Source organism: Nycticebus coucang, chromosome 9, assembly GCF_027406575.1.
Source record: "Nycticebus coucang isolate mNycCou1 chromosome 9, mNycCou1.pri, whole genome shotgun sequence".
NCBI classification, from domain to species: Eukaryota; Metazoa; Chordata; class Mammalia; order Primates; family Lorisidae; genus Nycticebus; species Nycticebus coucang.
The window spans coordinates 14,284,409-14,306,657 of NC_069788.1; the positions used below are offsets into that span (position 1 = coordinate 14,284,409).

A 22,249-nucleotide genomic window follows, 5' to 3' on the forward strand; every position below is an offset into this window, starting at 1 on the left:
CATATGTAAGGGTCTGAGCAAAAAGGATGCTTTTTCTTTTATGCTTTTTTTCTACTCAGGACCAGACTGAAAACTATTAAATATATTTTATTTACTTTTTCTTGTTAGTAATACAAATTACTGGTAGCAGGACGCCACTCACAGTTTTAGTAAGTGAGCAGAATTATGGATATAGACAGTCAATGCTTCCTATTATAGAGAATATTAACTGTGCATTTAAAAGGTCAATATCAGTTTTAAAATCTACAGACAAGAAGAAAACCTTATATTTCCCTCTTATTTTAATGTAAAACTAACCAAATTACTTCCTAAAAACTCGCAATTATTATTTTCTCTAAAAGACTCCTCAAAAATTCAAGCCTGCGTAAGAAAGTGCAAATGTAGATAGACAATTGTTAGTGATTTCTACCAGGCCCCTGAACTTGCTTCCTTATAATTATGAGATCATTCTATAGCTGTAAAGTCAGAACTTTGAGAAATAGCTATCCTAAAGTCAGAAGAAATGTTGGGTTTTTTGGTCTTTTTTTCTTTTCTTTCTATCTCCTTCCCTCCCTTCCTTTTCCTCCTCCTCCTCCTCTTCCTCTTCCTCTTCCTCTTCCTTCCTCCTCCTGCTTCTCTCTCTCCCCCTCTCTCCTGTACTGTAGGCAGGACTGACTGAATTACCGACTTGCAACGTTCTGTAAAGCTTTGCCACAGCACGCTAGGCTCCAGGGGCATAACTCACTTGAAAAATATGCCCAGCTCCATAAACTTAAATTAGCTGAAGGAAAAGTCTGCTTAGATGAGTCCTTTAGCATGCTTTGATTTCATGGAAGCAATGATCTTGAGGTCTTTTTTAAAATGGCATTGATGCCACCCAGTGATTATTAAAACACAATTGTAGGTCACGTGTGTTGTCTTAGGTAAAGCACAGAAACCAGTTCAAAATCAAACCAAAAGAAAAATAAAGTGTTTTCCCATGAACATCCCGGTAAATGTATATGCAATCAGCACAATTTATTCTTAAAACAAATATTGAGACCCTCATTACTTTACAAGGGTGATGTTAATCTTGACTCTTCCTGTCCCTTCAGGAAGAGGGAATAGTCTATGCTACCTTTGCAGCCTTTAAAAAGATGTGCTTAATTGTGTTATCAAGCTGGAGAGATGCTGGGGCTCGGGAAGCTTCTGGGGCACTGGACTGCGGATGCGAACATCCAGGTAAAGTAAGAATTCGGGTGAAAGATAAACAAAAAGAGTTCAGGGGAGCAGTAGTGAAAATGGTTTTTTACTTTAAATATATATATATTTTTGATTAACGAGATACTGTCTTTAATCAATTCCTAATATTGTAAAGCTGTATACTTGCCTTGCCTTCAGAAACCTCTTCAGATCTCTGAGCTGGGGGTGAGGAGAATAACAATCGCTAAGGCCTATGGGGCACATTCTTCATCACAGCCATGTGGGGTAACTATGACTATAATATTCACTTTCTGAAGGAGAAAACTGAGGTGCGTAAAGGCTGAGGAACTTGTCCTAAACCACACAGCCAATAGGTGGTAAATCTGGGATTGAAACTCGGATAGTCTGTCTATCCTGAGCCTGTGTTACAAGCTCATTGTAAAAGCCAAGTTGCTTGTACCATAAGAAGCCAGCAGACACGCTGCCTGTACTGCCCTCCCATATTTTTGCAGACTTCTGTCTCCTTGAGGAAATATGACCCAGTTCCTTTGCCATCAAGTCTGGGCTGGTGCAAAGGGACACATCCCTCCGGAGCTGAGGACTGAGTAGGCTCACGCTCTCTGTTTAGAATGCAGAGTCCTGACCCCAGACACACCTTCAAAGCCATTTTGAAGCAAGCACTTCAGAAAGTAAAATCTGCACAAAAATGTTGGGAAGAGGCAATCAAGGGGATGGTTACCTAGTGGGGCTGGGGGACAGACAGACAGGTACAGACAGAGGGGATAAACTGACAGCAAGATGGAACAGGACAGAGGACTGCAGCAGAGGGAATTTAACACAAACCATTTGTGTTCAGGATCAAAATTAGGATCCAGCAACACAGTACAAGAGTGAGGAATCCTCTTGGTTCAACTACCCAAACTGTAGCTGATTCACCAATAACTACACGTATTTTTAGGGGCCTAGAGTGATTTCCTTGGAAAAGACCAGGGAAGTTTCATACTAACCTTGACACATGGCATTTAATGTGACTATAAAAAAATGTGAGGTTCCATTGAAACAATTATTACTTTTCTTATATTTTGGGAGATCCTATTGGGGCTCTTAAGAAATTCTATAAGGAAACTACATTTTAGAGGGAATTTTAATAATGCCAGTTCTTTCCCCATGTTCCTTGTTAACGTCTATGAACAGGCTCAGCTACGTGTAATACGCATTCCACTTTGCACTCAGATACACCTCTGGGCATCCACCCAGTTCCTGTCCCCGTCCTGCCATGAGGTTTCCCATTGCTGTCTCTCCTTCTTCACAGTTCACTCCCTAATCTCCTTACTTCTCTTCTTGTGAGTTTAGTTTTGTTTCCAGCCCCACCCCACCACCCCCCCCCGGCCCCCCATTATTCAACTAAAACTTCTCTCTCCACTGGCACTAATTTCAGTCACTTCTCTTATCCAACATCTTTCCACTGACTTTGTTCCAAATTTTAATTCTGCTGAGCCCTCCGTAAATCTTGAACCTCCCTCTAGTTGACTTCATGGCCCTGCGGAGCCCTGGCTGCTCTCCTGGCTACCTTCTGCCTCATCACGGGTTGAGCGCCCTCTCAGTCTTCAGCTGGTGACTGTCCACGCTGCGCTCCCTCACTGCTCTCGGAGACATGCTCCTCTGTATCTCAGGGTCAATATTCAACATTTGTTGAGTTCTAAAAATGGTGTTAATCCACAAAGGATGTGAGATTAAAACACGTGCCAGCCAAATGTTTTACTTGCAGGATTTAAAAAAGGTAATAAAGTGAAAAAAAAGAAATAGTAGGTGAAAGACTCAAAGAAGAAAATCAAGAAGTTTGGCAACAAACAAACAAACAAACAAAAGCCTCCAAAACACAAACAAAAGAAACCCTAAAGCCCACAGTGTTGAGATAAGCACAGTTACAGAACACTGTTAAAAGTTAAGAACAGCTTTTAAACATAAAAGTAACATTACTTGTCCATTTTATTAAATGAATACTTTATTAAGTGAAGAAGACTGAAAGACAATAAAAAGAAATAAAAATTTTAAACAGAAATCAGGTATTTTTTTTTTTTGCAGAAAATAGTGTTATATGCTTGTAGAAAACTTTACACATGGGGAAAGGGAGAAAAGGGAATTCATCAATCAGAATTCTTAAGTCAAAAATAATAATAGCAATGTCAGCCTATTTCTATTACATTTGCTAGTTTTATTTTTTATTATTTCTTAATTTCTGATTAATATGAGGGTACATACAAGAGGGTGTGTGACTCCCTCACACAAGAAGGGGGTCACACACCCTCTCCTTGTTCCTGCTGGGAAGGAGCCAACCTAAGGAGCCCCCCCAACCCCACCACTTCTTGGATTCAGCTGAGTTTTTCTCTCACGTGAGCAAGCTGTTGTTAGCCTATAAGTTTCAAACTAGTCCATTATTTTTCAACACGTGTTTAAATGTGACACCCATGTTTGAAACTCATTAGAATTGTGAGCTATCAGTAGATTAATAGCTGCTATCTCTTTAGTCATTGAGGAAAACCAATGAGTTAATGATTTATCCAAAACTAAACGTCCCACTTTTACTAAAGATATGTCTAGAAGTGAAGGGCAGAAAACTTGCCAATGCTTTATATGTCATCTCAGTAACCAATGGTGGGTGGTTCCTTCCTGGTCACATACCCGTGATAAAAATAGAAGAGTTTTATTGACAGCAGGTCAGTAAAAAAGAATTTAAAGTTCATAGATTTTGTGAAATATTATTTCTTATTGCAAACATCAGTGAAATGGAAAAAAAAGTCATTGGCCTTAACTTTCACTGTATGCATATGTAAGTACACACACAGACATTGATGTGCACTTATACGTCTTAGATAAGTGAGCGCTATTTCACTCGAGCTGGGATGTGATGGCACCCAGATGAACTTAAATGTAAATCTGTAAGAATGCTTGTTTCCTAAATTCAGTTGATTCCCATTCAAGTAGCTTATAAAATAGAACACATCACATTATTTGGTAGTAATCATTTGTAAATGATTACAAATATATTTTCATTAGTATGCAGTAATGTGGATAATGTTAATAATATCTGCTCTAGCTACTTTCTCTGATAAATAGAGAATTTGTGAAACAGCACTAGCAGTAATAACAAACTATGCCCAACAATTGTCTGTCCGTTCTTTAGTTTCTGACACTACGTTGCTCTTGATAAAAGATAAAATAAAATAAAATGATCTGAACTGTACACATTTATAAATGGAGTAAATTTGTATAAAACAGTGGTTCAACTTCACAGTTTAAATAATTTCCTTCATATTCTCATGAAAAATACATAAGTTTAATTTATTCTTTAACTCACTTTTTTCTGAAACACAAGCTTGATAGGGTACAATTTTAATTTAAAGCATTATTATTTTTTAAAAAGCCTCATTTGAATATTTTTCATTTCAGCTAGTATCTGACAAGTCTCTCATAATTATCTTACAAACCAAATAAAAAATTGTGGGTGATGAGGTGACAGGGTTCGAATGCATTTGTATATGATTTGATTATCATATCACAAGAACATCAACAGTGAGAGAGATGGTAGCCTAGGCTGGTGTTACACATTGTTGTTAGACCCTGTTCTGTTTGGATTTACTTGCGTTTTGAGTGAAGACAGAAGGGGGGCTCCTAAATTTTAGGGTTACATAAAGCTGAGAAGTATTTCACTAGAAAACAGGGTTCAAATTCGTTAAACAAACACACTAACCACCCCCTAAACCATAGACAGGTTATTAAGATCTGAAATCCAAAAAATAAAATTTAACAACAACAAGATCAGTTCCAATCTGTTTTTCAAAAAGGCAATTGCACACAAGGCCTGAGTGAAGATCCAACTTAGCAGAAGTTTTGTTTGAAATAAAAAGGGAAGAGCATTTAATAGACCACGTGTCAGTATGATTCAAAAGTCCAATACCAGGCAAAGAAGCCCCGGCTCCATCTCAGTCTGCAATAGCATGACATTGTCTATGGTACAGGACTTACTCACCATGTGAAATCTGCCCTAGAGATGACCACATGTGTGGTCCCACGCGGGACCACAGGTTCCATTCCTGACACCTCTGGAAGAGGGTTGAGTGTTTATGGGAAGACTATCAGCAGGTTGGAGGATCAGAGACCCACATGATAAGAAAACGGATTAAGAGAATTGGGATTTTAATTAACCCAACAAAAGATAAACCTTGGTAAAATACAAGATTGCCCCTCAGTTATATAAAGAACTCTGATCTAGTTGTGGAAAAAAATTTATCTGCAAGAGAGCAGAATTGGGAATAATAAATGAGAGTGACTAAAAAAACAAGATTTAGGGTTAATACACTGAGACAATGAAAGAGACCATGGGCTCTAGAGTCAGAAGCCCAAGTTCTCTCTGAGCCACGGAGTCCATGTCAATAGGAACAGAGGTTGATCGTACCCACTCCACTCGTCATAATGACTTGCTGTGAATAACCTTACGAAAAAGCACACATAAAAATTCCCCCAGGTGTGAAAATGGTTTAAAAGTGGGAATAATATTAATAACCATAAGCCACAAGCATGGGGTGTCCAGTGCTCCAGTGAGGCTGACCAGTTGGCTTCTTTTCACTGAGAAGATGAGCCTGCCCTTGACTAGGGCTAGAAGGTTGTTGCTATCCTCCCAATGGCAATGACAATTTCTTCACTTGCTGACTATTTTATCTCAATGAAAAGCAATAAATGGTGATAAAAAGAGAGTTACAAAGAGTCTCCAATGTCAATCATTTAATTTGAATAAAAAATGTAGTTAATATCCACAATCTTCACAGATTTCATGGTTTGGATGTCCACAATGATACTCATCAACTTAATTCAAAAACTAAAAATATGACCAAAGTGCTCTAGGGTTAATTCATTTTACTTAAACAATACCTCTACACTTGTGCTGCCAATCTGGAAAATATATAGACTTTTCTGAGTTATAAAACCTTTGTCAAAATCTCAGATGTCAGCCCTCAGATAGTTGATATTCTCTTTAGCCCATTTGCTTGCTGTATTTTGGTTTCATTTTCATTAGTATTCAGAAATGAGTTTCCCCCGAGTCAGTAACACCCACCAGTTGTTCCAAGTTTACTTACCCTCTGACCCTCTTTTCCAGGTGGGCCTTGGGGCCCTTGTATCCCCAGGGAACCCTATGAGGAAAAGGAGGCACATGTTAACAGATTGTTTCAAGACACCTGCCTCGTGAAAATTAATACTTCTTTCATGGACTAAAGCAAAACTTTAAAATGATCAGAGCTCTTCCAAGGTTTAACCATGTAACGTATTAATGATGAATTGCCCATCTTTGACTGGTTTATCTTTGTAACTAACTCCAGAAAAGAAAAAAAAGGCAGTTCCAAACCAGGTGTAAGACCAACTGTTTCCTCCCAGGGAAGAATCTTGTATGATTCACACTTCACCAAACTACCATAAATAAACAGTAATGATGTTTGCAAGCAATAACAAAAATGTCTTTATACATTTAAACTCTATAAATAAAACTATATTTTTGGTTGAGAGCAGCTTTGTAAGTATCTTCTAAGGAAATACATGATGATGGTGTTGGCTTCAAATGTATGTCTATTTGTAACATTTGACTTTTAGTGTCGACATTATTTACTGCTTTCTCATAATATTGTCAAGTGCTAGCAAAAAGAGTAATTTTTTCAGATTCTGTAAAGTCCCAGAAACTCCCAGGTATTAAACCAGAAATCGAGTCTTCTCATTCTTACAGATATTTACTATTAAAAGGAATTCCTCCTCAGCATGAAACTTCAAATGATGATATTCCTATTTCTTGTAAAAGTTCAGCCATCATTACTACTTTTTCTTAGTCTTTTTTGTTGCTTCCTCCTTCCCTATTCAACCATTACATGTGTGGGATTTGGGGTTTATTTTCCTCTCAGTCGACATTCTCTCACCATTATCTCACTTACTTGTGGGTCTTAGGATTCTCTAGGCCAATGATCCCAAGATTTATAACCTCAGTTTATTTCTGAACTGCATTCAGAGCCATACATCCAGCTGCCTGTTCGACATACCTGTGGCTCAGCTGCCTCCTAGGCATTGATCTCGGGATCTGCTCTCCAACCTGATCCTCCACCACCTCCCCCATCCACACCATATCCTCTTAGTGCTTATGCTGGGAATCCAGATCTCACTCTCCATACTTAACTCTCACACTTCTCTCTCCTATCCAGTAACTGAATTGGTTAACTTTAGCTCCCAAATGCATTTGGGTCCATCTACTTCCCTACTGCTCCGGTTACCACCACCCAGGCATCTGAGAGCTTCTGAGTTGGCCCTACATGTTTCTCCTCCGTTCTTAAACCACAGCCAAAGGATCTTAAGAAAACCCAGCTTGACTCTCCCTGATTTGCACATGAGGAGAAAGATGCCTTGTTTCCATCTTACAGTGCCTTGTGCTTCTTTTTTAAGTACTTGTCACAAATTCATTTAAATGATTATTTGTTTAATAATCTGTTTCTCTCACCAGGCTCTAAGTTATAACAGAGAGAATCTGCATCTTGATCATCATGGTTATGTGCCTGTTAGTGGCTGAATGACAATTCACATGACAGAATCAATTCACTCTCGTAAAAGCTTTGGATAAAGGCAATAATTTTCAAAAAATTTTCCAAGTATTTATGATTAACCCATCAACTATTAGATGCTTTAAATGGTTTGGAATTAATGAAAAATCGAATGCAGTAACCCCCATAGTTGACCACCTCCTTAAGTTGAACCTAATTTTCATAGACTGTACATGCACCACATGTATGCATCAGTACAGAAGACCCCTAGTTCCTTATTCTGACCACTCCACAGGTTGAACGGTTACAGTTCCTTGGGTGGTCAACTTATAGAGGTTCTACTGTAATGTAAATTCAAATAAATATGAATTAACCTTCATTCTGGAAGAAATTCTTTAGTTATCTAATTTAGAAATAATTAGGATTAATTTTTGTAATATTAATTTTAATGTTATTAAAATTATATTAATATTAAAACATTATTATTATTAATTTTATTCAATATGATATTTTGAATAAAAACTCATCTATACTTTTAGGCTAAAACACTAGATGTGCTCATGATGACCTATATTTATTATATATGTATATATACATTTTAAATTTTTTCATAAAAACTAAATTTTCCTAAGTCATACATCAATAATTTCATCTTATAATTTTATTTTGAAAAGAAGACAATGATATACATATTTTAATTTTTCATTCAGGTAGCTTTCATTTATTTAAAAGTGTCACAAATCAGTGTAAATTATTGTAACTAATTTTCAAAATGTACTAATACAAAAATTATGTGTCACCACTTCTCAGTATCCCCCTATATCAGTGGTTCTCAACCTTCCTAATGCCACGGTCCTTTAATACAGTTCTTGTGGGTCACAACCACAGGTTGAGAACTGCTGCCCTATATCTTTCCAGCTATTTCTCCCCAAGATGAATAAAATTTATATATTTATCACTTTCACTTGTTTTATCTTCTTTGAGAAAAATGTAATGCTATAGTGGCATATAGAGACTGTCGTTTCTTGATTTAGGGAAGAATAAAAACCAAGGAATGAGAAAGCAATAAGTTCTGTTTGTAGTTAAAAAAACACACATACCTGCCAAATGGTACATAACCCTGGAACGCTGGCTAATTAGGCCAACTTTAGAATGGTAAATTCATAATGTTTATTAAAAAAACAAATGTTGAAATCCAACTATACTGACAGGGGGTAGAGCAAGATGGCGGCCGAGTAACAGGTTCCCTGCAACTGGGCAGGTGAGTTTGGGGAGATAAGACTCCAGGCATCTCTGGCTGGTGGAATCTGCCTATAATCATCCCTTTGAGGATACAGGGAGTTAGCAAGAGACTTCTGGACCCAAAGAGGAAGAAAAAAAAAATGGAAAACTGGCAAGTAGTTGCGTGTGTTTGATTGACCTAATCCCGCCGGCAGCCGTAAGTACAAGCAGCAGTGAGACTGCAAACCGGAAAGGCCTTACCTGTGAATTGTTTTGGTGTTTTTGGACTTGGCACTCAGTCGAACTGCCTTGGGGAGAGCTTGAGCAGGAGTGCAGAGACCTTTGGGCATTGTCTAGGGCCCCAGACTGAGCCACTGAGCTGGACAGAGCTAATAGTGTTTGGCTGTGGCCGCAGGGAGCCATTGTGAGAAAACTGCCCCGGCAAGCTCTGCCCTCAGGGTCGCAAGGATGGGGCAGGAGCTAGTAACCCAGTGTTTGAGCAGCCTAAAGGCGGGGACTGAGCTGCCTTATAGCCTTAACCCTTAGGGGCAGAGTGAGACCGGTTTTGGCACACTGGAGCCTCGGGCTGTTGCCCTGGGTAGAGTGCTGTGGCATCACAGCTCGTAGCAACCTCAAACTCCTGGGCTTGGTGCGGCCTGGACCTCCATAGAGCTGCGCAGTGACTCCCAACATGCGACCTGCACCTGCCGGGTCTCCGCATGCCCTGACCAGGAACTGCAGGAGCAGCACAACCCTGCGTCCTCCCTCCTGTACCCTCCCTGCCTCCACATCGGCCCGCTCATCTGGCCAGGGACTCTGGTAACTGCATGCCCCCCACAGCCCTCCCTGCCTCTGCACAGAGCCCTACTCCTGGCCAGAGACTGCTGAAGCCTTGGGCTCTCTGTGCCAAAGTCACTGGGTGCCAGGCACTCCCAGAACTGTGTGCACAACCTCCCGCCCTATTGCTGGATCCGGATCACGCTCCAGAGCTGCTTCCACAACCAGAACTCCCTGGCTGGGGCAGCCCCACAGGAACTACACAGTGTCACTCCTTACAAAGATCCAGCAACAATAGAGTGATCCCGCTGGGGTCTAATCTTGGAGAGATACGTCCCTAACTCTGAGGATGGCCAGAGGCAATGGTGAAAAACAATCATGAGGTGAAATCAACAGAAAAACTCTAGCAACATGAATAATCAGAGTAGATCAACTCCCCCAAGGATCAATGGGACAGACACAGCACAAGATCCCCTGCACAAACAAATAACTGAGATGTCAGAAATCGAATTCAGAATCTGGATAGCAAATAAGATTGACTTAGAAATTCAAGCAGTAACCCAAAAGATATCTCAAGAATTCGACAAATTCAAAGACCAAATGACCAAAGATTTTGACACATTGAGACAAGAAGTTGTAGCCCTCAAAGATCTGAGAAACACCGTAGATTCCTTCAGTAACAGAATGGAGCAAACAGAAGAAAGGATTTCTGACATTGAAGACAAAGCTTTTGAACGCTCCCAAACTCTCAAAGAGGAAGAGAAATGGAGGGCAAAAACAGATCACTCTGTCAAAGAGCTCTGGGATAATTCAAAGAAAACCAATATTCGTCTTATAGGGATCCCCGAAAACGACGAAGTGGCTTCACAAGACACAGAGTCTCTTCTCCATGAGATTATGAAGGAGAACTTTCCAGACATGCCAAGAGATTTTGAAATTCAGATAGCAGTTTCAGAACTCCAGCACAACTCAACCCAAATAAGACATCCCTCAGACACATCATCATCAATTTCACTAAAGTTAATATGAAGGAGAAAATTCTGAAAGCAGCCAGACAAAAGAAAACCATCACCTACAAGGGCAAGAATATTAGAATAACCACAGATCTCTCTGCTGAAAACTTTCAAGCTAGAAGAGGATGGTCATCCACTTTTAATCTCCTAAAACAAAATAACTTTCAACTCAGGATCCTGTACCCAGCTAAACTGAGCTTCATTTATGACAGAGAAATTAAATACTTCAATGACATTCATGTTGAAGAAATTTGAAGAAATGTTGAAGAAATTTGCCATAACTAAACCAGCTCTCCAGGATATTCTCAGACCTATCCTCCATAAAGACCAGCATAATCCTCTACCACAAAAGTAAACCCACCCAGAAAATTTTGATCAAATTCCAACTTCCACAGTCGCAAAAGGATTAAAAATGTCCACCAGACTCTTGAAAGGCTTATCAATATTCTCAATTAATGTGAATGGTTTAAATTTTCCTCTAAAGAGGCACAGGTTGGCTGACTGGATACAAAAACTCAAGCCAGATATGTGCTGCATACAAGAATCACATCTTACATTAAAAGACAAATATAGACTCAAGGTGAAGAGATGGTCATCTATACTCCAGGCAAATGGAAAGCAGAAAAAAGCAGGCATTGCAATCCTATTTGCAGACGCAATAGGCTTAAAACCAACCGAAATAAGGAAGGATAAGGATGGACACTTCATATTTTTTAAAGGTAATACTCAATATGATGAGATCTCAATTATTAATATTTATGCACCCAACCAGAACGCACCTCAATTTATAAGAGAAACTCTAACAGACATGAGCAAATTGATTTCCTCCAGTTCCATAGTAGTTGGAAATTTTAACACCCCTTTAGCAGTGCTGGATAGATCCTCCAAAAAGAAGCTAAGCAAAGAAATTTTAGATTTAAACTTAAACATTCAACATTTGGACTTAACAGACTTCTACAGAACATTTCATCCCAACAAAACTGAATACACATTCTTCTCATCAGCCCATGAAACATATGCCAAAATCGACCACATCCTAGGCCACAAATCTAACCACAGCAAATTTAAAAAAATAGAAATTATTCCTTGCATCTTCTCAGACCATCATGGAATAAAAGTTGAACTCAATAACAACAGGAACCTGCATACCCATACAAAAACATGGAAGCTAAACAACCTTATGCTGAAGGATAGATGGGTTATAGACAAGATTAAGAAGGAAAGCACCAAATTTTTGGAAAAAAACAACAATCAAGACATGAATTACCAGAACTTTGGGATACTGCATAGGCAGTCCTAAGAGGGAAATTTATAGCACTGCAAGCCTTCCTCAAGAAAACGGAAAGAGAGGAAGTTAATAACTTAATGGGACATCTCAAGCAACTGGAGAAGGAAGAAAACTCCAACCCCAAACCTAGGAGAAGAAAAGAAATAACCAAAATCAGAGCAGAATTAAATGAAATTGAAAACAAAAGAATTATACAACAAATCAATAAATCCAAAAGTTGTTTTTTTGAAAAGATCAATAAAATAGATAAACTTTGGCCAAACTAACCAGGAAAAAAAGAGTAAGATCTCTAATTTCATCAATCAGAAATGGTAAAGATGAAATAACAACAGACCCCTCAGAAATTCAAAAAACCCTTAACGAATACTATAAGAAACTCTACTCTCAGAAATATGAAAATCTGAATGAAATGGACCAATACCTGGAAGTACGCCACCTACCAAGACTTAGCCAGAATGAAGTGGAAATGTTGAAACAGGCCTATATCAAGTTCTGAAATAGCATCAACTATACAAAATCTCCCTAAAAAGTAAAGCTCAGGACCAGAAGGCTTTACATCAGAATTCTACCAAATCTTTAAAGAAGAACTAGTACCTATATTACTAAACCTCTTCCAAAATATAGAAAAAGAAGGAATATTACCCAACACATTCTACAAAGCAAACATCACCTTGATCCCCAAACCAGGGAAAGACCCAACAAGAAAAGTAAATTATAGACCAATATCACTAATGAATATTGATGCTAAAATACTCAATAAGATCCTAACAAACGGAATCCAACAATACATCAAAAAAATTATACACCACGACAAAGTGAGATTTATCCCAGGGTCTCAAGGCTGGTTCAATGTATGTAAATCTATAAATGTAATTCAGTACATAAACAAACTAAAAAATAAGGACCATATGATTCTTTCAATTGATGCAGAAAAAGCTTTTGATAATATCCAGCATCCCTTTATGATCAGAACACTTAAGAAAATTGGTACAGAAGGGACATTTCTTAAACTAATAGAGGCCATCTACAGCAAACCCACAGCCAATATTGTATTGAATGGAGTTTAATTGAAATCATTTCCACTTAGATCAGGAACCAGGCAAGGTTGCCCATTGTCTCCATTGCTCTTTAACATTGTAATGGAAGTTTTAGCCATTGCAATTAGGGAAGAAAAGGTGATCAAGGGTATCCACATAGGGTCAGAAGAGATCAAACTTTCACTCTTCGCAGATGATATGATTGTATATCTGGAAACCACCAGGGATTCTACTACAAAACTCTTAGAAGTGATCAAGGAATACAGCAATGTATCAGACTACAAAATCAACACCCATAAATCTGTAGCCTTTATATATACCAACAATAGCCAAGCCAAAAAAACAGTTAAGGACGCTATCCCATTCACAGTAGTGCCAAAGAAGATGAAATATTTGGGAGTATACCTAACAAAGGACCTGAAAGATCTCTACAAAGAGAACTATGAAACTTTAAGAAAAGAAATAGCTGAAGATGTTAACAAATGGAAAAACATACCATGCTCATGGCTGGGAAGAATCAACATTGTTAAACTCTCTATACTACCCAAAGCAATATGTAATTTTAATGCAATTCCTATTAAAACTCCATTGTCATATTTTAAAGATCTTGAAAAAATAACACTTTGTTTCATATGGAATCAGAATAAACCACAAATAGCCAAAACATTACTCAGAAATAAAAACAAAGCAGGAGGAATCATGTTACCAGACTTGAGACTGTACTATAAATCGATAGTGATCAAAACAGCATGGTATTGGCACAAAAACAGAGAAGTAGATGTCTGGAACAGAATAGAGAACCAAGAAATGAATCCAGCTACTTACCGTTATTTGATCTTTGACAAGCCAATTAAAAACATCCAGTGGGGAAAAGATTCCCGATTTAACAAATGGTGCTGGGTGAAATGGCTGGCAACCTATAGAAGATTGAAACTGGACTCACACCTTTCACCATTAACTAAGACAGACTCTCACTGGATAAAAGATTTACACTTAAGACATGAAACTATAAAAATACTTGAAGAAAGTTCAGGGAAAACTCTTGAAGGAATCAGCCTGGGTGAATATTTTATGAGGAGGACTCCCCAGGCAATTGAAGCAGTATCAAAAATACACTACTGGGACCTGATCAAACTAAAAAGCTTCTGCACAGCCAAGAACTTAGTAAGTAAAGCAAGCAGACAGCCCTCAGAATGAGAGAAAATATTTGCAGATTATACCTCCAATAAAGGTCTAATAACCAGAATCCACAGAGAACTCAAATGTATTAGCAAGAAAAGAACACGTGATCCCATCTCAGGGTGGGCAAGGGACTTGAAGAGAAACTTCTCTAAAGAAGACAGATGCATGATCTACAAACACATGAAAAAAAGCTCATCATCCTTAATCGTGAGAGAAATGCGAATCAAAACTACTTTGAGATATCACCTAACCCCAGTAAGAGTAGCCCACATAACAAAATCCCAAAACCAGAGATGTCGACGTGGATGTGGAGAAAAGGACACTACTGGTGGGAATGCACACAAATATGTTCCTTCTGGAGGGATGTTTGGAGAATACTTAGAGACCTAAAAATAGACCTGCCATTCGATCCTATAATTCTTTTACTAGGCTTATACCCAGAAGACCAAAAATCACAATATAACAAAGACATCTGTACCATTCTGTACCAGAATGTTTATTGCAGCCCAATTCATAATTGCTAAGTCATGGAAGAAGCCCAAGTGCCCATCGACCCACGAATGGACTGGCAATTTGTGGTACATGTATACCATGGAATATTATGCAGCCTTAAAGAAAAATGGAGACTTTACCTCTTTCATGTTTACATGGATGGAGCTGGAACATATTCTTCTTAGCAAAGTATCGCAGGAATGGAAGAAAAAGTATCCAATGTACTCAGCCCCACTATGAAGCTAAATTATAGCTTTCACATGAAGACTATAACCCAACTATAGCACAAGACTATGAGGAAAGGGCCAAGGGAGGGGAAGGGAAGGGGGGAGGTTTGGGTGGAGGGAGTGTAATGGGTGGGGCCACACCTACGGTGCATCTTAGAATGGGTACAGGCGAAACTTACTAAAGGCAGAATACAAATGTCTACATACAATAACTAAGAAAATGCCATGAAGGCTACGTTGAACAGTTTGATGAGAATATTTCAGATTGTATATGAAACCAGCACATTGTACCCCCTGACTGCACTAATGTACACAGCTATGATTTAACAATAAAAATAAAAATAAAATTAAATTAAAAAAAGGAAATCCAAATATACCAAGTATTAATTACGATGTAATTCCAGAAAGTTGTGTCATTTTTTTTTTTATAAGACTGACACAATCTTGGCTCTAGGTTAAATTCTTTTCTCTTACCCTTAAGAAAACTATTTTCATGAATAGTCAGACTAATATATAACATTTCTGATATTTATCCAAATCCTGACAGCTCATTCAGTGTTTTTAAACATGAGTAACTGAAACATACCCACATGAAACATTCATCAAGGGAGTACATTTAACTCTGAAACATATATAATAAAAAATCCACAGCCTTTACTGTGGAGAAATTATACAGAAAAAGTCTACATAATGCAAAAATATTATATTTGATTTGGAATTTATTTAACAAATTGAAGAAATATTTTGAGACTCTTTCATATATGTGAGGCCCAAGTAGTAAGATATGGTGCCAACTCCCATATAAACCCACTGCTCCCTGGATAGTCATGATTCTGAGCACCCCGCCTCACTTTTATTAAGTCTAGGACACAACTAGGAGTTAGACCAAAACTAGCAAATTCCTTCTTTAATTCTTAATGGATCATTCACTACTTGAGTGATCCACAACCCATTTGTAATCTTAGTCGGTTGTCCTAATGTTCACAACATTTTTGAGCCATCGTTATCGAACATTAGTTGATACTTAGAAGAAAAGATAATTTTAATATTGCTGATAGCAAAACACAATCAACTGTAGAAAAATAATACATTTTCACAAACTAAGAAATTAACATTTGGGGATGATTCATTATTTACAATTATCCAGATCACTACTCCTCCCACTTAGTAGAGTTGAACATTGGATTTATTTATCACTTACAATGGAAATTATGGCCATACCTAAGCTCCAGCTTATCTAAATTAAACTTGAATATTTAAGTATTTGTATTTGTCTCAGAACCCTTCCACAATTCCTTCTTGTTCTAGCTTTGCTAAGGTCGTTGGACAGATATGTCAGTTATCCTCCTGGTTGACAGAGAGTTCTAGAAGGCCAGAGGGTCATTTTTTCCTATCGTCTCACACACTCATAGAAGGAACTCAATAAACACTTGGCATATTGCATTATAAAGAAGAAAACACCAGAGTAACTGAATGCTGGTGTTGGGGAACAGGCTTCCGCTCTTCATATAATTATTTTTATTTTCAAAACTTAAATGCCACAGTGGAGAACTTCCAATCCTGCCTGTCTTCCTCAGTCTGAAGTGATCACCCCAATCTCTAATGCCTGAGAGTAAAATTGCCTTGTAATTCATTTAAGAATTAATCACTTACTGCTTGTAACATCATCTTATTAAGGAACTTACTCAAACCTTTAACTACTATCTGGCATTTTACAGATTTATGTCACTTTTTCTAGTTAGAGAATCATATTCTTGAGTATCTTTGTACTTCTGGCACATTTGTGTAATCTGTGCACTTTTTTTCTCTTTTGATTTAATTTGCCAAAGAATAATGCCTACTTAATTTTTTGTGTTGTTTTTGACTAGGAGTCTCACTCTGGTGCTCTGAATAGAGTGCCATGGTATCATAGTTCACAGCAACCTCAAGCTCTTGGGCTCAAGCATTCATCTTGCCTCAGTTTTTCTATTTTTTTTTTTTGCAGTTTTTGGCCAGGGCTGGGTTTGAACCTGACACCTCCAGTATATGGGGCTGGCACCCTGCTCCTTTGAGCCACAGGCACTGCCCAGTTTTTCTATTTTCAGTAGAGGTAGGGTCTCACTCTTGCTCAAGCTGGTCTCAAGCTCTGAAGTTCAAGCGATCCTCCTGCCTTGGCCTCCCAAAATGCTAGGATTACAGGCTAAGTCATATCTACTCATTTTTTCCCTGATTTTCCCCTTTTGCTATAAAAATAATTTTATATTGGATTACATCTAAGCTTTTGTAAACATGTGAACTTATCATTTTTCTGAAACTTATGCTTAAGATTGTATTTAGTTTTCATTAAGTAAACATCTGCATATGTCTCCATAGACATTTATTTTTTAACAGAATTCTATACATTCAAAATGTTGACAAAAATGGAATTCATAAGGCTATTACCTCTTTTGGCTAGGATAAAAATATGCAAGAGATAGTCCAAGCCAACTAAACCATTTTAAGTTCCAGTGGATAGCTATTGCAACGTGTTATATTTCACTTAGCTCTCTCTGGACAATCTGCTGATTATTTTAAGACAAGCTAGAGTTTATCATCACGGAAGACCATGTAAATATTTAACTAAGAAATTACTTAGAATTAACTGGTTCAGAAGAATTTTGAAGTGTTTAACAAATATAGCAGATGTTTAGTCGACTTAATAGGGTAGATTAATTCCATTTGAACACATTTTCATTTGAGAGAAGAGGCAAGATACATTCATAACTTCTCAATCCAGGAAAGGAGCTCAAGTGAAAAAGGAAAGTTTCATTCTGAAGTATTATTTGCACTCCCTTGCCAGGAATGTCGCCGTACATATGATACCTAATACTCATTCAACAAAAATGTTATGCAACTGTCTTTTAAGTGTTATGATTATTGCCTTGGAATACACTTCATGGACTTGAAACATAAGATTAAGCAGAATCTGCATAAATTCTTAAAATTTACTACTACGGGATTTTCTGCTTTCCAAATAGAACGTACAACATTAAAATGGAAAACAGAGTTTATTTGTCTTTATGGAAAACTTTGTGCTTTTAATACGAGAACAATGGCAACAAATGTGGTAAGGAGGGGACATCTTATGAAATGTACTTGTTTTTCTCTTGAAAACGAATTGTTCTATGAAAGGAAATGAGTTTTATAAAGACAAAAAAATCAGTAAGTAAAAGTATAATGGACATATAGTCTATTCATGGGAAATGATTTTTATATTAGTTCTGAGAAGTGGAATTTAAGGATGTTTATATTAATGGTAAATTAAGGGAGTGACTAGTTTTATGTTATTTCAACAAATTACCATGAAACAAAAAATAATTTCCTAAGAGTGCTTAAGTATTCAGAAAAAAGAATTATATGTTTATATAAAAAGTCTACAATTTTATCATAATCAGCTGTCAGTGCACACTAGAAAATAGATGTTTGAAATAAAAAACAGAGTCTCTTTCACATATAAAAAAGCCCTTGCCAGGCATAGAGGCTTACACTCGTTATCCCCGCATTTTGGGAGGCTGAGGCAGGAGGATTGATTAAGCCCAGGAGTTTGAGGTTACAGTGAAGTATGGTCATGCCACTGTACTGAGTGACAGAATGAAACCTTGTTTTTCCTAAAAAAAAAAAAAAAAAAAGCCAACAACTCTTTTCAGTGACACTTAGAAGTCTAGGAAGAGCTGTCCCTATAAACAAAATCCTATGAAATATTAACATGGACAGGAATGATTCAATCATTATCAGTTGCAGCAAACAAGTCCCCCAATTAGATGGACAATTTTATCCTCCCTATAACAATTCCAAAAATAGAAGTCACATGTTGTGCTTTCAAACTTAATTTCATCTGAGGCCCTGGAAGCATTTCAGACGTAGGACAGAATGAATGATGATTGTACTGTGAGGTTTCAGAGATATACTTTAATGATAGTCTTTTTCTATGTTTTCTAAATTCATAAGACACATATCTTTCAAGATATGGATTCTGAAATAGCTCATTATCAGCCACCATTGATTCAGCAAATAAAATGAGAACTATTATAAATTAAGCAATACATAGTAAAATATATAGTCTGAATGTAGAATGATGTTGAGATCTCTGTACTTCCAAGACATTTTCTTCTAACAATGATTGTTGCTCCTGCTGTGGACCTTTTTATTTTGTAAATTGTATATATTGTCAGTTTCTTTCCACTCTGCACATCATCCAGCCCTGCGCCCTGCATTTAGTAGGTGCTGAATGGATGGATGTCTGCAAAGATGATCATTCTTTACACTTGTCTGCAGTGGTGAGAATAGTGATGGCCATAGCAACAGAAAATCCAAGTTAGATAATTATATTCTTCATGCACAAATCCTACTTGATGCCAAAATTATCTAAGTCATTTTTACTTCTTATCTGGTACTATTGCAAAAAATGTCATAGTCCATAGGAATTTGCTCTTCATTAAAAGAAGAAATGTAGGGGCGGCGCCTGTGACTCAAAGGAGTGGGGCACTGGCCCCATATGCCGAAGGTGGTGGGTTTAGACCCAGCCTCGGTCAAAAACTGCAAAAAAAAAGAAGAAGAAATGTAACCTGCGCTCTTTAATTTATCTTACATTGCTGAGGATTAAGTATTTACTTTCTGAAAAAAACAACATAAACTGAAAATATTAAAGTATCTATACAAGGAATTAATTAAAACAAAATACATGTAGATCCAATCAAGTTATATAAAATGTTTATGTCATTTTAAAAGATGTTGTCTCATATTTGGTAGTTATTCTTTGTTTACTTTCATTTATATATATTTACCATGAATACTTTAATACTTTGATAATTTCATATTTTTCATTATTCTTGACTCTGAAAATTTTGTGTAGATTTCTTTTATTTTGGGCCTAACAGCAAATAAAATGATTTCAGTTAACTCAAGGCTCTGTTGACAAGAAAAAAGTGGTACGGCATGGTCTGTTATATCCTTTTGTATATTTGTCTCAATTTTTTATGTGAGCAAGCATATGATTGATTAAGTTTTAATGATTAGTCTGATCATGATAAGTCTGCATTTTTTGATTGGCTTTGCCATGGGTCAGTGGTCACATGAAGACATGATTCTATTGCAGACAAGGGGAACAACTTAAACATATGTTGTTTTTAAATATCTTCCAGTGTCTTCTGAAGAATGGGCAATATGACAGAAATGTAATTTCAAACCAAATATCATCAGTAACGTTTGCATTTGGGCTGTGCAAAATAAATAACTAGACTGCAGGAAATGTAATCTAGTAATTTTAGGATTAAAAAATAAATCAGTACAGAGAGATTCACACACCATGGGAAAGACCTAGGTATTTAATAAAGATGACTCTGAAAATGATTTACACAAAATAAGGCTAAATCAGTTGCAATTGGGTGAGGTGAAAATCAAATTTTTAAGAGGAAAAAATACTCCAAGCTGTAATAAAGAAAAATTTTAAAAGTATTAAAAACATAGATTGAAGTACTTTTCTCTTTTAATTTTATTATTTTTTGGTTCCGAGTGTTACAAGAGTACAGATGTTTTGGTTACATGCATTACTTTTGCACAGTTTCAATCTAAGTTATAATTGTGTCCATCCCTCAGATAGTGTTCATTATACCCATTAGCTTTCTATTCCTGGCCTTCTGCCTTTCTGCCACGGATCCTTTTTCCCTGGGAATATTGCAATTATAATAGCCTAAGTATAAGGATAATGGAAGAGTTTTGCTTTTGATGTCCAAGAAGGGATTGTTGAGTCCATACAAGACAGTCTGGAAACTAGACTCTACTAAGAGTGTTTCTAAACATCAAGTACTTCGTCACTACACATCAAGAGATGCTGTCACAGATCATGAAGTGTGACCATGAATCCCAGGCACAGAGGAGATGTGGGGGTAGTCCTACCTAGCCACAGAGGAAATGCACAAAGTGTTCTTTCTTTCTGCTTTCTTGAATGAAGAGTTTCAAAAGAACAGCGGTGAATACGTCAGACACCAGTATTTATTTTTTCTCTCTTCTTGGGAAACCAAGAAGAAAAATAATCCATAAGTCATTAGACTTCTCAGAAGCAACCCAGATGGCAGAAGACCAGGAAGCCACGTCCCCATAATGCTGAGGGAATTCCTTTCAACCTAGAATTCTGTGCTGCAACAAAGTAGCCATCATCTCAGAGTACAACAAAAACATTTTTAGACTTGTGAAATCCCAGAAAACTTACCTCTCTTTCACAATTTTTTTCATAATTTACTTAAAGATACATGTACATAAACGAAAGACTAAACTCAAAAAGATGACAAAGAAAAAAAGAAGCAGTGACATCATCTTAGAAGAACAAATGAAGGTCGTCACAGAAGTCTGCACTTGGCCTAGAAAGTTACTATTCAAGGATTGAGTAAAACGTCTGAATGGTACTTCCAGAAAATAAGTGACTCAATGAGGAAATTTGAAAAATATAAAAATAATCACCAGGAAAACAGAAAGACAATTAGAAACACCAGGAAAAAATATAATAACACATAATTCAAGAAAGGAGAAGTACAATGCTTGGATATGCTGATAACTACTTACAATCATAAGGACGTGAACATTCTATACTTGTTTAAATAAAAAATAGTACTCTTGTCTCTATTAACCATTCATCTGTCAGTGGACATGGAAGTTCTTTTACTACTGCAAACAATGGTGAAATGAACAACCTTGAATATATATAACTTCACAAATGAGCGAGACGATAACTATATTTTCTGATTCAAAGCAATTGTGAAGTTTTAATAGACAGGATCAAATTGTCCTTCACAGAGGAAGTTGTATTCAGCCACTCCAGAGGGTTTAAGTGTGTTTTTCCACATTTTAGTTGACATTGTATACTATCAAACTTTTCCTAATTTTGACTGTTTCCTATATTGTAAGTGAAAACCAATAACTCCGAGGTATTTAATTTACATTTCTCTTACAATGAATGACTTTGGATATCTTTCCAAAGAGCCATCTTGCCCTTTCTTTTCTATAAATTCCATTCATATCTCTGCCTAATTTAAAAAAGTTGGTTGTCGGTCTTTTTTCTTAATTTGTAGAAGTTTCCCTCCATATTAGGAATCTAGTTCTTTGTTCTAATATGAATTGTAAATATTTTTTCTCAGCTGGCCATTTGATTGTAAGATTTTTATTTTATTATTATTATTATTTTTACTGTGTAAGAGTTATTTGTGCAGGTGGTCAGTTATATCGTTTTTTTTTTCCCCATTTATGCCTCTGGTTTTTAGATGATATT

The 22,249-nt window shown here is 37.0% G+C and overlaps 1 protein-coding gene across 3 annotated transcripts in view; it reads right to left on the reverse strand.

Annotated features, from left to right (window-relative positions):
- COL19A1 (collagen type XIX alpha 1 chain) overlaps positions 1-22,249 on the reverse strand; it is a 358,807-nt gene that overhangs the window by 151,209 nt on the left and 185,349 nt on the right. For all 3 annotated transcript variants that reach the window (XR_008382367.1, XM_053601516.1, XM_053601514.1), the window contains one exon: positions 6,297-6,350. Coding sequence is in view for 2 of the 3 variants with exons in the window: in XM_053601516.1 (XP_053457491.1) it covers positions 6,297-6,350 (54 nt within the window). In the remaining variant the exon portion in view is untranslated. The remainder of the gene's footprint in view (positions 1-6,296; positions 6,351-22,249) is intronic.